General features: G+C 39.2%; 1 protein-coding gene across 1 annotated transcript in view; it reads left to right on the forward strand.

Annotated features, from left to right (window-relative positions):
* The window catches only part of CD200R1 (CD200 receptor 1), a 41,815-nt gene extending 38,620 nt beyond the window's left edge, over nucleotides 1-3,195 (forward strand). The window contains exon 4 of the mRNA XM_041410798.1: nucleotides 1,113-3,195. Coding sequence (XP_041266732.1) covers nucleotides 1,113-1,235 — 123 coding nt within the window. The 3' untranslated portion in view covers nucleotides 1,236-3,195. The remainder of the gene's footprint in view (nucleotides 1-1,112) is intronic.
* The last annotated feature ends 13,014 nt before the right edge of the window (nucleotides 3,196-16,209 follow it).

The following is a 16,209-nucleotide window of genomic DNA, read 5'->3' on the forward strand; positions in this document are numbered from 1 at the left end:
GTATCTTCACCATAACTTTGACTTGGAGCAAACACTAGAGGTGTGTTCCAACAGCAAACACTCAGCTACTGCCATCCTTTAATTTTAACAAGGAGTCAGTCCCACCACATTTCCCTTCAGATACTCTGACCACAACTGCTCTCCAAATAATAGTCAGGAAGGGAGAAAATAGCATGGGTTGGGGGATATTAAGAAAACTATTAGTGAACAAGAAGATTAAGTAACAAGATTAACAGACACCAAGAGAAAATCAATATCCCTTTTGGTGTCCAGAATGGTAATGTATGAGTTTTGAAGGCCATTCTTTATCTTGCATGGTCAATCCACAATCAAAGAAACAATCACACTCAAGACAATGGAAGGAGAGCTGAGCTGCAAACTGGGAGATATTTTTGGATATCCTATGTTGTTAGAAGCTTCCTGTGTAACTGAGCAATTCACTTGTGAGCTCTGTCTCTGTTCTCTGCTGCCAAATCCAAACAGCATCTCTATGCAGACAAGATGTGTTGCAATTATATTTTATCTGTGCACCTACAGTATACACTGGACTCAAATTCTGTCATCAACTTAAAAAGATGCTTCAGTTTCTAAAGAGACTTAGTCAATTCTAGTTACTAGTATTCCTGCTGTTCTGTTGCCCTCCCTCCCAGTTGCTGCTGACAGACACAGTTGCATTAATGTAAATTAATGGTTTAAGTACTAGAGTTCTTGCTGTCATGTCACCGGACTTTCATTAGTATGTCTGTAGACTGAAAGGCAGACTGATTAGGAATGAATCAAGGTCAAGACTCCAGCATATTATTTACTCTTTCTAGAGAATCAGACCCTAATAATTTTTTTTTCAGGCCAACAAAAGGGGAGTAGAAGGGAAGATAAAGGAGGCAAGTGAAACAATACCTCAGCTTCACCCTACAAATCTTCGATAGAAACAGCAGTCCATGTTCCTTGGTAGAAAAAGAATAGAGGGTTGTTTGGTTTTTTTTTAGTTGAAGAGGAGTAAATATGAGAGCACTATTTCCCAATTATTTTCTTCAGTCCAGATGAAAGATTTGCAGCATCTTGCCAAGCTAAACTCCTTCTTGTATTCACAGTTTTTGGTTTTGTTTTGCTAGGATGACACAATGGAAGTGGAACCTTATACTACTTATGTGCAGAAGGAAAATGTAATTTATAACTCAGTGTCTGATCTGACAGTGGGGCAGAATCTTCCACAAGACCTGTGTCCAGGAACATGAATGATTCAACAACACCAAAAAAGGAAAGAGATTCTTTATAGAAGACTGGTTATAGAAAGAAACTTAAAGGATTTATTCGGACTTTGGGGCAGCATAGATCACTGGGTCTGCTCAAGCATCTCTGCTTGCTGATGAGTCCATAGTTCTTTTTTTATCCCTGTTTTGCTTTCTTCCTTCAGAACATGTGTTATTCCTTGGGAAGATGTGACTGACCACACGCCATAGGTTTTTCTGGAAAAGAAGTTGTGACAAGTCTTCCCTTTGCTGTTGTTGCCTTGGGATCCTAGTTCTGTCAGTCACTTGTAGTTGTTACTTTGATGCACTTGACACTATGATGTACACATTTGGGAGACCAGAGGAACATTCTGTCTGAACTGAAACAATACACTCTTCCACCAATAGCCACTTTTTTCTAACACATATGTTAGTAACACATGACCTGATGACCTACTGAAAATCACTGAATACTTCAAAAAGCAGAAAATAATGGTGGGGAACACTTAGTTCTGAAAATGGAAATAAGGGATTCATTTAGAAGGTCTTCCACTAAGAAGGAGACTGCACTAGCATGACTAATTCACTTGTTAGGTTCATATCCAGTATTTCAAGATGCCATTATGGGGTGTCATCCAGAAGAATCTGGACAAGGTTGATATGTGGGCTAATGGGAATCTCATGAGATTTAACAAGACAAAGTGCAAGGTGCTGCACCTGGGTTGGGACACCTCCTGCTATCAATGCTGACTGGGGCATGAACAGATTGAGAGCAGCCCTGCTGAGAAGGACTTGGGGTCAATGAGAGGCTGGCCATGACCCAGCAAAGTGCATCCCAGAAAACCAAATGTATCCTGGGCTGCAACCAGAGCAGCATGGCCAGCAGGGGAAGGAAGGGATTCTGCTCCTCTACTCTGCTCTGGGGTCCCCTGCACAAGAAGGACATGGACCTGCTGGACCAGATACAAAGGAGGCCACCAAGATGATTTAGAGGGATGGAACACCTCTCCTATGAGGAGAGGCTGAGAGAGTTGGGATTGTTCAGCCTGGAAAAGAGAAGGCTTTTGGGTACCAGTACCTGAAGAGAACCTGCAAGAAAGACAGAAATGTACTTTTACAAGAGCATGCAGAGACAGGGCAGTGGGGAATAGATTCACACTGAAAGAGAGGAGGTTTAGATAAGATATTAGGAGGAAATTCTTTTCTTTGAGGGTGGTGAGACACTGGAGTAGGTTGCCAGAGAACCTGTGGATGCCCCACCCCTTAAGGTGTTCAAGAATAGGTTGGATGGAGCTCTGAGCAACCTAGTGTAACGAAAGATGACCCTGCCAGTGCCAGGGGTGTGCACCCTGATGATCTTTAAGGTCCCTTCCAACCCAAATCACTCTATGATTTTGTGATTCCCACTAAATATGTTCATTCTGTGCTTCAGATCACTGGTATGATTATTTTTCTACAAGATTCCATGAAGATATGGCATTCCTCTCTTTCTTAAGAGTATAAGCATTAAGATTAATAAATAAAAAATACTTATGTTACTCAAAACCCATAGGCTACTTTAACCAAAAACAAACATAAAATATTTCACAAAACAAAACAAGTACAAACATATCTTCTATAAATGTGCAATAATGAACAAAAAAGATAAAATGCTTGCTAATTGTAGTAATATTTATTTTTACTACCAAAACTGAAGTTTTGTTTCATTTGCATGTCTAGATGTTTTACTGATATTCTTTTCAATATACTTGCAAGTTCACTTTTTTGTATGCAAATTAACTTATGTATCTTATTGTGTCTCATTTTGAGGTTGACTTATTCTCACCTTCACAAAATATCCCTTGGAAATAAGTAAAATAAATTGTCCTGTATATAGTAGCAATTCTCAATTTTTTTTGATTGATGCCTTTCCAGCAAAAGTATGAACTGACTTTACAGTAAGAATAAAGAAACATTTACAAACCTCTATTGACTACTTATTTCAGTATTTTAAAAGACTGACTGGGTACTTGGTCTGATTGCAGCATCAGAAGAACTGGATTTTTCCTTTAGATTTAGAAATATTTTTTGACAGACATCATTAAAGCTTTCTTTTGAGCTAAGCTCTCAAGGACTATGACACAGTGCTTGGAAAACAAGACTTCTAAACTGATTGCAGTTCCTAAACATGTTACTCATGTAAACTGATACAGCTGGTTATTTACTCTCACTCTAGCAGCTATCAAACAGCCACTCTTTTCCAGGTGCTTTTTGCAAGCAAGTATTGCTTTTCTCCATTTTTGCATGTCATTTTAGAGTGGAAGGGATCAAAGCTCAATATCAAGCAGCTACAAACAACTTTTAAAGGGGCTTCAGTTTCCAGTGACTGACCAAGGAAGAGAGCCAGTCAACACAGGCATAATCCTCTGAAAATCCTCACTTAAAATAGGTGTTATACTGACCAGTGGTATTTTTTTCCCACTCAAAAACAGAGTGCCATCACTTCTTAAGAATGCTTTTCTGTGGACTGGAAAGTGTTTTACATTGTTCAGTGCTCATAAATGGGGTTCATCAGCTTTTGAAGGTAGGTTGTTGCCAGTTTATAAGCAATATATATTATATTTACAGAAGTGTATTACCTGCTAACCCGCTATCTTGCAGTAGGGTTTTATCATCCTTCACAGGCCTACCACACTGGACTAAATCACATAAGTTCCAGACCTGCACATTGCTAAGTTGCTAACTGGTTGATTATTTTCTTTGTCCTTTACTTTGTTCCACATTCAGACTGCTAGGAGCAGAAAACCAAAATTTTAGTTTGTGACTGTGATAAATAATATTAAGAGTCTTACGTATACACACATGCAGAGGAATGCTCTTGGTCCCCAGCAGCACGGAATTCAAAAGCAGAGTCCCTTTGTGCACTCCTCTCTCTCCCTCAGGGTGCTGGCTGCTCCTCTGTGCACCGTGCTGCTGTTGTGGTGCAGACATCCTCCACACAAAAGTGCTGTGTTGGCTGACTCTGAGCAGTCAGGCCAGCCTTCACTCTGAGCTCCCCAGGATGTTGCAAAGTCACAGGAAGAAAGTCAGCAGCTTTTCAGCTCATCCCGTGCAGAAGGATTTTGGCTTTCACCACGTTTACCAATGCTCTATCTCGTGCCACCACATTTAATTGTGGTACATTTGCATCTTGCACTCTTACTGCTGTATTTTGTCTTCACACACATCTTTCAGTCTCCTGGCAGGCGATAACTGCCATTCCTGCTCTAAACAAGCAGTTAATACTCACAGTTTTCTTATGACTGTAGAGAGTCCCGAGCACCCAGCTCACACGCACAGCACAGCAACTGATTCTCTGCCGCTGTGCATCCACAGAGTAGCTGCTCACCTATTCTTTAGGATGGCAGTGAAATACTAAAAAATGGATGCACCACAAATCCCGAGGCTGAACACAGCTTCTGTACGTGCATCAATTTCTGGGCGTCCCCAACCGGAAATAGTTTCATGGGAGCAAGGTCAAGCCCTTCATCGCTGTAACAAAAACACAAAAGATTTGGTTACAATGCAAATATCAGCAGAAAGGTAATTATATCCTCATTTACCTGCTTCAAACAGCTTTCCTAATAACAGAGTCCAGTAAAAGGGATGTTTCAGACATTACCCAGTCCCTCAATCCCAGCGACTGGCAGGATTTACAGCTACCTTCTCCTTCCAGTATCACCTACTCATGTTTGATGGTTTACTACTTACAGCCTAGTTTGTAATCCTGCTGTCCATTGTAACCCTTTGGTTCAGTGTGTGACTGCTGAAGTACTGTTCAGCTTGCTTTCAGTTATGAATTAAAACAACTTGAGGATCTTCTGTGTTTATCATCTTGGCTTCAGAAATGTAAGTTTTCATTTTCGAGCTGGGTGATTCACATGAGCATTCTCCCTCTAGATGTAGCAGGGGTTTCTTCATACAAATCTAAAGAATAAGTCTACTTACACAAATCTTGAGAATGAGTCTATTGGAAAGGGAATTCTAGATATTTTTTTTCAAAACCCCCAATTTATTAAAATGAAATTTTTTTAAAAAATCTAAAATCTCTGGCAGAATAAAAACTGATTCAAATTTTATTGGTAGGGAAATAAAACTACAGTGCATTTAGTCATAACTAGAAAGAAAGATAAAAAAAATACATTTGCACAGAAGTTATGCAGTCAGATGAAAACCTATTCACAGAAAATACTAAGCAAAGAATATTCACTACTAAATATATTTCATAATGAATACATAAGAAAGGCTTCCACATCCTAACTTTTTCTCCCTTGCATTCACCATTGAGAAAGCTTTTCTCTCTGATGGACTAAGGATGACAGCTATTTTCGACCATGTGTTAACTTTGAAAATAATCCACCTCATGCTTTTTGTCATTTACCTCAGATAGCACTGTCCTTAGTCAGGAAACTGCGTAAACATCCAGAAAAGTACCTCATCATTTTTATTCAATATCTTTGCTAAACCTCTTCAATGACATCTGCTTAATAGCAATTACATTCTTAAGCATGTGGGCATACTGAAATTATTTCTAACTACATAAAGACTGTCCTGTAATTTCCTTGTGGTTCCCATCATCTGCCTCTGTCAGCATTGCCCTTCAATATGTGTTTAAAACTTTAACCATTAAAAGGCAGATGACATAACGAAATTCTGAGTTTGCAAAGCACCTTGAATAAAGGGATCCTAATCCAAAACTAAGGATTCACCACCTTTTGGAAATACAAATTATTAACAGAATCTGGAAACCAAACTGGACAGGTAGCTTGTTTGCTAAGTATTATGATTTATACTAGCCAATTCACTCCAGGAGATACTGTTTGCACAAAAACTTCCTCATTCATCACTACAGATTAATTTCTCCATTAAAAAAAAATTCAAGAATTTTTTTTTAAAAACAGAACACCTGCTTCTGTCCACAGCATCACAGCTACTACATGCAACTCTAATGCTATTGAGTAATATTCCAGCCTGAGTCATCAAACTCGTAACACTGCATTTTGCTCTGCCAATTTTCCTCTTTTGTAAGAGCATATTCTTATTACACTGTGCACAAGTCCTGCTATTCTTCACATTTATTCACTGAACTCCAGTAGTTATTATGCAGGTGTCAGCATTACCTTTAGCAATCAGCAGCTGCGAAACATTGGTACACAAAGGAGCTCAAAGGGAGGAGATGCACACAGTCAGCTTTGTTCTGTTAGCATCAACATGCTTGTTGCAGAGTAATTGAGACTGACCTGTAAAATGACTGTAGCAGGATAACTACTGAGAGGTTATTTTGATGGCCTGTTCTAGCTTCAGTTATCTTGATCTTTGGTCTTCCACAGCTGTTCAGTAAAGCAGAAAGTGATATGTCACTGTGGTAAATTGTGGGAGAAAGAGGAAAAAGAGACTTCACAGCTTTGCTGCACCAAGTTATAAATTTGGTTATGAAAGATTCTAAGGTTTTTCACTTTACCTCAAAGCCTTTCTGACACTATTTTTTTTTTCCTAGCTCAATATTTTCGGGTATACTTCAGTATATTTCATCCTGGGTATAAGAAATATTCTGGCTATATCCAAACAAAAACAGTAATTCAGGAACAGATTATGACCACTAGATGACAGTTTTACCTCACCCTGTGAAAAACTGCCACAGAGAAGCATTAGTTCTCTTCATACTTTCTTATTAGGTTTAGGATAGTAACTAATTTTCCTACATTTCCTACAGTTTCCTACATAGAGCTTGATTTGTGGCAGAATGTTCTCACAAAAAAGAAAAAAAAAAGTCATTTTCTTGTGCATAACAACATTGAGAAATAAGGCATTTCAAATGAGAAACAACAGAAATAACATACTGTACACCAAGAAACTAATTCAGAAATCATTGGAGATTTCTCCATGATAAACACAACACTCAAATGCTCAGTGCTAAGTAGGTTCTGAGGGTACAGAGAAAAGAATAGGGAAAAATCTGTGGGATCTCTAGGGCTGGCATTGTAAAAGTCAAATGAGGGAGTGATTAATGAGACCTCAAAGGACTGCAGATATCAAAAGGAAGGAGTTCCCTTCCTTTTTCAGCACTCCAGCTTTGCAGTGCAAAGGCTCATTCTCCTCCTCTTTATTCTATTTTGACTCTTCCCCTGCACCCTTATGGATCTTTCACAGAGAGAACCAGGGACCAAATACTATTAAAAGTTTGCATCCCATCACAGTCACACACCTTAATTCCCTTCACATTTCTAGTGAGTGACCACTTCATATCCTCAGTTCAACCCACCCCCCTCAGCACTCAGACCACTCAGTACTGAAATGCTGATAAAAATGTTGGATGCTGCCAACAAGAGGCTCCTGTATCACCACATTCCAGACACAGTGTGGGTGTCTGATGACATGCACACTGGGCTATATAATGTGAGAAGCTGTTTTTCCAAATAGAAAGCAAACAGATGTCTGGGTATGGACTTGTGTGATCCATCATGCTTCTTGGCACGCTGTTTCAGGAAAGGGAAGTGGGTGGGTCCCAGTGTGAGGTCCCAGCAAAGAACAGGGACATCTGGGTTAGCTGGTCCTGTTGAAAGGTGGGACCAGCACAGAGAAACTTAGGGGAGGTTATATGGAGGTGGTTTATAGATGAATGACTGTAGTACCATGCTTTTTAGAAGTGTTTACTACTGGCTGGCTGCAGTGCAGCTGCCTTTTTCCAGCTCCAGAACCTCTATTTGAAGAAAGCAACTCAGCACATTACAAGTCTGCTATCAAGGTGAAATCTGATTGAGAAAATATCCAAACCAAGGTGTTGCTGTAAATGTAGGAACTGCCACAGCAGAGCAGCACGAGAGGTGACAAAAAAAGTGATTTCTTAAAAAACATAATTTCCTTTACGTTGTTAATCCAATAAGGCTCATGTAAGTAGACAGTCATGGCTCTCTGAGTTTAGTATCAGTACTTCAAGAGCAGTCCAGAATATTGTAGCAGATGAATAATATTGCCTTGCCTGACATTAAAAACTTCTGAGCCAAAGGACTTCCAGCACTTCATTGCTTCTAAATGTAACTTTATTAATCGGCTTTCAATGATCATCAGTATTTTAAAATTAAAACCAAAATATCATCACTATTTTCAATATATAAGAGTATAAAGGGAAAGAAGGATTCAGTGATTTGCATGCAATCACCAAGTACCACATTTTGCCTACTCTAAAATCGGGACAGATCGACCACAATAGTAAACAAAAACTAAAAATAATAATTAGCATACTCTAATCTTCCTTTAATAAAAGCTTTATATGTAATAATTTATATTACATATAAAGTATTTATATGTAATATAAAATATTTACATATAAATACTTTATATGTAATATGAACTTTAATAATCAAAAGCCAATTTCTTCACCTCTAAAAGCCTTGTTTTTCCCTCAGGTAAAAGGGTAATGGTACAGATCTATTTAGTGAAGTACGTTGTCTCCTACTTTTGGCACATATTGTGTAAAAATAAGGTATTACTTTTATTATCAAAGCACAGCCACCTCTGAACCTAAACACAGAAAACGGAGAAAACTACAAAACTACAAATTTATTTAAGAGTCACAGAATAGAAAGTGAAAATTGTATCATCAAACTGAAACTGGCAAGTCAAGTTTAGATGGGCAAGCTGTCCTTCAGTCCCTAACATTTGCACCATGTCACAGAAGTGTGTATTACCCTTAGAGAGAGTAATATTGAGCCTTTAAGAGAGAGAGTTTTAATGTCTTTTAGTATTTGATTTAAGATGTCACTTAGCAGCAAATGAATCACTGTCTTTTGTCTGTTTGTCAGGCAATGCTTTCCACAGGACACTGGCTTTTGTTTGCTGTTTGTTTTCCCGTGGTTTCTTCACTCCAGGCTGACCAGTGCCCAGCAGTGGTTTAGCTGCGCAAGCTGAGGAGCTCCTGCCCTGGAGTGGAAAGGTTACACAAAACTCAGCTGCTAACACTCTCAAGGCTCAAAACCTACAAACACTGCCACGTGTATGTGGGGGTGGGAGTGTGGATTTCAAAAGAACTAGGAAAAAACCCTGCAAAAGCAATGTACAGTATTGAGACTTTGGTTGTTCATCATCTGTTTTCACTTACTATTTCAGGCTCTAGCTGAAAGTAAACAATTATTTTTTCCTTTTTCTATCTGTAAGCATACAACAGGACACAGAAAATCACTTAGATGGCCACATGACAGTGAGAGATTTAGGGATCTAAAATACAGCACAACCTTGAAGAATTTTAGGTACTATTCCAGGTAGATATATGCTGTCCTTGATTTACCCTTCACACACCATCAGAAGAAGGAAAAGTAGTTCTAGAAGTGAAAACGTTACTTTTCGGGGGGGTAAAGAGGAGAGAAAGTTCATAAAAATTTCCATAGTGATTTTTCAGCTTATAACCAGATTCCATGAAGTTTATTCATCCCATAAAGGGGGCAAATTTCAAGTCACACACAGTCCAACAGACGATCACTTAAATACTTTTAATGAAGGAGGACTGTATTTCCCATGTTCTGGCTAAAGATTAAAAGAAAATTATTAGGGCTGGAAGTGGACACCAAAACTTTTTTTGATGCCAGCTCTTTTTTCAGAATTTCATCCAAAACATACTTTATTTGGCAGCCTACAGAGGGCTGTGAAGTGATAAGGAGCCACTGTCCAGTTCTTACCTCGGTAGGACAGTGGACCAGATCTAATCCTTGCAAATTGCAACTCTTTTGATCAAAACTTTTTTACCAAACTAAACATTCTTTTCTTTTTTTCCCCTTGCTTTTCTGTTTTTGTGTTGTTGTCTGGACTCAGAGGGGCTCAGATGGCAAAATTTTTCCAAGAACTTCTGAGATTATTCTCTTACCTTTTTTTTAGCCACATAAAGAAAAATAAGAGGTGGGGATTGCTGGGAAGGAGGAGGTGGAAATGTCTTGTGCTGAATAAATGAATGAATGAATGAATGAATGGCACAAGGGATGATGAGGCCTTGCCTTTATGCTTCTGGTTCAAATCTGATGTGACTGATGATTCCTTACTGCTTTGTTTATTATTGCAATGTCTAGGGACTAATCAAGATGGACAAAGGTTTAGTAATAACTATATAAACAAGGAGCTGTAGACAGTCCTTGACCTAAGGAACTTACAAGTTAAACAGACACACCAACATGACAGAACAGGATGTTATCAGTGATGTTGGAAAGCATGTGCAATTCTGGCAGCATGTTTCATACTTTAATGCCCAGTCACACCTTCCTGGACCAAAGAGAAAATTTTCCAAAAGGGTGTGAGATAGGCAAATGCATAGAGGAAGCTCACCTTAAATTACTCACTCTGTGAGCTAGTGAAGAGATAAACCCTTCACTGAGAGTTTCCATTTCCCTTGCAGCCTCCTGTAGAAAAAAAATGCTGCATCTTTTGGCATTGAAGTCAATAGGGCATTTTCCATTTAAAAGCTCAAAGCAAAAATAACAAACTACATTGTTATGATGACTTCTATCGGGCAGGCATCAAGGCAGATAAGTCAAAGGCATGTAAGCCTCTGTGTATCCCTATTGAGGACTGGGGAAAGTAGACAGCATATAAAATTTAAAGCATGACAATAATTTGGAATTAGAATGGTAGGCTAGAATTCAGGGTCTTTCCCGTAATCTTGAACAAGACTGATCAACAGACTGTGTATTGTCAGAAACCTAAAAATCGCACGTACACTGAGACAGAGCAGAATTCATATGTAAATTTAAATAGAATAATTCCTGCCCTAATAATGCCCTGATCTTTGAGTGCATGAAATTCTCCCTTTGAAATTGTGTTGCAGTACTGGCAGTGATTCAGCATAGAGAAGACTGGGCAGAAGTTACTCATATGAGGATAACAAGTGAATTTCAGCTCCAGGGAGATTTACGGCACTTTTTCTGGCACCATATTCAAATTTTAATGCCTTATGAAGTCAAATTCTAGTCACTATTTTCTGCTAGGTGCTAAAAGACAATGTTGTAATGCATGTATGAATTGTATTCCCCTTTGATCTGCAATTAAAAAGACCCTATGCGTCAGTAATGTGAGAATTTGATCTCACAAGAGAATTGAAGGGCAGATAAGCTAAAATCTAAAACAAGTAAATAATGTTCTTTGGGGAATAATATCTGGCAGTTTAATAAGGAAATTCAAAAGTATAAATATTTACAATAGGAGGTACACGGATTTCTCATAATATTATAGCTGATTCCAATTTGGAATACACACTGTTTTGCTTAAGTTTATTCCATTTGCTTTTGAAATCTGATCCATACTCTACATATAAACTTTATTATTTGCTCATCCTTTTTGTCCCAGTGCCTCCTCTATTATTTTTCTAGAGTTTGACTTTTATTGGAAATTTCATATGCTTTTACATTTAACCAAAAGATTGCCTTGATAGAAAGCTCTGAATAAAAAAAAAGCAGAATCCTAAATTGATATTTACAAAACAGATTTGTGCTGCATGTATACTATATGTATTTATAGATATAAGTATGTAACACTACTATTATTTTATGTTGTTTATGCATTACTGGTATATTTAGAGATTCTAGTGAAAACCATGGGTGGTTAACCATCTGAATAGTCAAAATAGGCACAGTGTGGAAGAAAATAATTTCAAGTCTTCACGACATGTATACTTTTAATCTATTTTACCTCATGCCTTTCATTCAGCTCATAAGGAACTCAAATTAAACAACAGTGAGTTTTATACCCATCATTAAAAAGAAAGGAAACAAAACAAACACTAGAAATATAGCAGGGCCCAAAGAATGAAGCCATTGTCAGCACAGAGTGACACCAGCTGCATGAGGAGCCTGCAGCAGCCCTGCCAACCATGCAAGGAGGATCACAGTTAAAACAAGCTGCGAGGTTCCAGCCAGGGCTGGGCAGACCTCAGACTGTGCAGGGATTTCCAACAGCTTTTAAATGTGCAGATGCTGTCTAGGCCTTCCCTAAATGAGCCCCAGAAGACACTCAGAAGTGACACTCCGAAGTGTCCACTGGGAACCTTCAGCCACAAGTGTAGGTACATTCCAGGGTCACGGCTGGCTCAGTCTGCACTTAATACACCCACCCAGGAGATGTATAGGCAGCTCTGCCTTGAAAGCTCAGCTCCCAGAGATTTGAATCAGGCCTAGGTCTGAAGGCCAAACATCATTAAGCAATAGTTAACTTAGGCTTTAAGAAACCAGAAATGTATCCTTGGTCCTGGCCTCTTTTATTTGAACTAATATAACTGTTTAATTGGACATATCCCTAGATTGTTGCCGAAGGATTGAAATAAGGACATGTTATCCACTGAAGCCTCAGAGATACGGGAATGTAAGGAAAACTTGTGATTCTCTTACAGATAGGGGATGGCTTTTCTTTCAACAATCTCCATCCAGGCCAGGCAGATTCTGCTCCACAGGGGCCATCTAAGAGAATGAATTGCAGAGGTCAGCACAACCAGGCAACAGAATCCCAAGGATTTAGTCTCGTGGGGATACAAAATGATCAGCAGTCAAGTAGCTCCAAGGTAAGAATTTTAGGTTTAGAGCAAAGATCTGACAGCCCTTATCCAGCTTTGCTGGGAAGGGGAGTGTGTATGATAATTCCACTTTGTAGTGCACTACTTATGAGCAAAGCAGCTCCCAGTCTTGCAGTTTTCATATGTGACTGAGCCAGAAGGCATTTGGCTACAGTGACAGCAGCCAGTGTAACAGTCCTACCCAGAAATTACATTCTCAGCCACTGTCTCTAGTGTGCCTCATCCAGCTGGCTTTCTGGTTTGAGAGCATTCACAGCAGTTTGGAGTGAGGGTGGGCACAGGGCATAGCATACTGCTGCCATCGTGTCTCTGGCCTTTTGCTTTGTTCCTGCAGAAGTCATTCATGGGCTGTTTACAGCAGCAGTGGTTAAGGAATGACCTCAGCAGCAAGCTTAGGAATGACCCCTCTCCTGTGGCAAGAAAAAGCTGCTGTACTGTCATACCATTGACTAATTAAAGCTAATTAAAGCCAATGGAAACCTTCAATTGACTGGAAAATAGAAACAAATGGAGAGTCAGGAACATGCAACACATGAAATTATGTCCATGAATGATGAAAACCATGAAATGATGAAACCATGAGCAATGGTTTCGAGATGAAGAGAAGCATCAATATGTTACAATGCCTCTTGGAAGCCAAATCAGAACATGGCTCCAAATTCTCTATCTAGGCTGAGCCAAGTCCAATACAGACCTTTTTATTCTAGCTGTTTTTATTATTTGGTGTTTTCAACACACAGAGTATAAAAGGGGGAACAAACTAGTCGTCTCTCTTCACCAGGGATTTTCAGCTGTTGGATATTTTTTTCTTTGGCCAGTTTTATACAATGCCAGTAGTTGGCCAAAGACTAGAGGAAGCCAAGAACAGGGAAGCTGTAAAGGATGGTTTAAAACTACCCATAGCTGTGTGTACAAGACAGACCCCTTTAGACTTCTGCCAGGTACAGTCCAGGCAATCTGGGCCAAGCTGTACAATGCAGGCCTGTGGTGGTTCAAGACCTGAGGCACATGAATACTGTGAGGTTCAAAGGGTGGCAGGGAGAAAAAAGCACACAGAGTACAATGCAGTGTCTTTCTGTAGCTGTGAGTTCTAGACCCACGAGTTACTGCCTTGTCTCAAGCTATAACCTGGAGGCATAATCAGCTCTGATCTGTTGGTTTTCCTCTCCTCCTGGGAGCCATTATACGATATTAACAAAATAAATCAATTTTAAATAAGTGATTGTGTAAGCTTACAACAGCACGGTTGTTCCTGGCATGCCTCAGGGACATGCACAGTCCACCACCATCATGAATGAATGAATGAATGGACCTTAGCTCTACTGCAATAGAGTAATTTGTTTTAATAATATCTGAATATGCACTGAAGTAATATTTGTGCAATCCCTAATAGAGTTCTGGGGTAGAAACTCACATATTAAGAGAACAGTGTTTATTTACATTTAAAGACAGAAAAGAGGCTTTAAAAATGACACCAGGAGGATCATATTTACTCTCTCCCTGTGGTTTCACCAGGAGGATCATATTTACTCTCTCCCTGTGGTTTCAGTTCAGGCTTGCCTGCTGCACAAGTCAAAGGTGTTTTCTTTTAAATGACAGTTACAGAAACTTCAGGGGATTTGAAAGACATCTGCTTTTTATCCCCATATGCACAGTGGAGAGTCTGCAACTGTATTTAGCTGAAAAGCTGGCAGCACGGAGAGACTCCATATGCCCAGAATCTTTTAGTCCTTTCCAAGATTCAGTCTTCCTTCTCTTAGAAAAGGAACATTTTTGTTGGTGGTAAGTGAAATCCATACATAGACTAGAAGCACCACAGGAAAAGTACTGTTTTCAAGTTGGGAGTGGGGTTTTTTTACTGTTTCCTAAAGTTAATAACTTCTCCCATTGAAAAAATGGCAGGATGCTTGAGAGGGGAAGATCATACCAAGATTTTCAGGAAAGCCTTCTTGGGGAAGACTGGATAGAGACATATTGGTACCTTAAATAAAGAGCAAATATTGCAAGTCTGTCACTTTTGATTCTCCACAAGTATCCCAATGGGTATCTCTTGCTCAGTCTAATGCAAAATGTTTTGAAGGCATTTCCTATGTGACTTTTTCTGCAAAGATTCTACATGTTTCTTTTTAATTTATGGTAGGTCCTCAGAATGTTTAGTTCTTACTCCAAGAACAACTGTTTTTCAAAAAACAGATGAAATAGCATTCACAACACGCAAAAATAAATTGCTGTAGGCAATTTGAAGTCACAAATTCTCTGTTAATAGCCAACCATTCACACTCATTTGAGAAAGGCTGACCTGTATTTAATTCTGGCAGAACATCTTGTTTGACCACACAAATCAAAAACTCAAAATCAAATTTACAAAAAAAAAAGTTGCTGAGTTTTATGCAGTACATTTACGTTTTTTGGAAGGAACACTGACGACTGCTTTCTGTTCTCTGGGCTACCTGCTTGCTAGACTGCTTGTTTCTCAGCATAGGGACTCACCACAATTTTTGTTGGAGCAGTTTGTTGCATCGTGAAGGTGGGTCTGCTGCTCCTGGACTGTTGCTTCAGCGGTGGTGGAGCTCGTGAGAGCGCTGCAGACACATGATGCTGAAGATAAGGTTGAGATGGAATTTCCAGGCTCAGCATGGCAATCAGTTATAGCTGTCTCTCTCTTTCCAAACAATAATATCCCTTCTGGGCAGCAGTTGTTCATGTTTGGCTGTGACTCAGAAGCAAATATTTCCAAGCTTTGGAAAGTTTGAATGTAATCATTTGGCTGCCTTGCAGTTATCTCAAGTGAACAAAAATGTTTTTCATCTGTTGGGAACTACATTCAGCTCAAGGCAGCTGAGGAATCATTCCACCACTCCACAAACCTGTGTGCTTCTCCCTTCAGCATTTTGTTTTGTCAGATTCAGGATGTAGACTCCATAGAAACTGCTTAATGAAGTGAACAAAACTCAAATGCCTGATACTGCTGTGGAACTCAATTTCTTAGAGGGTGGCAACCCTGTATTTCATTTGCACCTGGCACACTCTGGTAAAGCCACCAGTGACAAATAAAAGTTCTTCTTGAGGAGGAATGCAAGGAACATGAGTAAAACCCTTTGCAGTTTGTCATTTAGAGGCAGAGGTAAATTGTTCAACTTATACCTGGAACAGAAGCTCCATGAAAATCTACGTGACAATCCCTGTGACAGAGCAGTTTCATTAATCCACACTGACAGGAAAACAAAGGCCAAAAGAGGGGGTTTGAAAAGAATATTCACTGTATAAAAATACAGAAGAATGTAAACCAAGTTTGCTCCTTCTAAAAGAAACCTTGGCAATCATTCCTAGGTTACTGCATGAAATTTACAGTAAGCATTCTTTACTTCACGAAAGTTACAATGCATTAATAGGAAATCTTATTACAAAACTGTGAGC

The sequence above is a fragment of the Onychostruthus taczanowskii genome, unplaced genomic scaffold (genome assembly GCF_017590055.1).
Source record: "Onychostruthus taczanowskii isolate IOZ18803 unplaced genomic scaffold, ASM1759005v1 scaffold34, whole genome shotgun sequence".
Lineage (NCBI taxonomy): Eukaryota > Metazoa > Chordata > Aves > Passeriformes > Passeridae > Onychostruthus > Onychostruthus taczanowskii.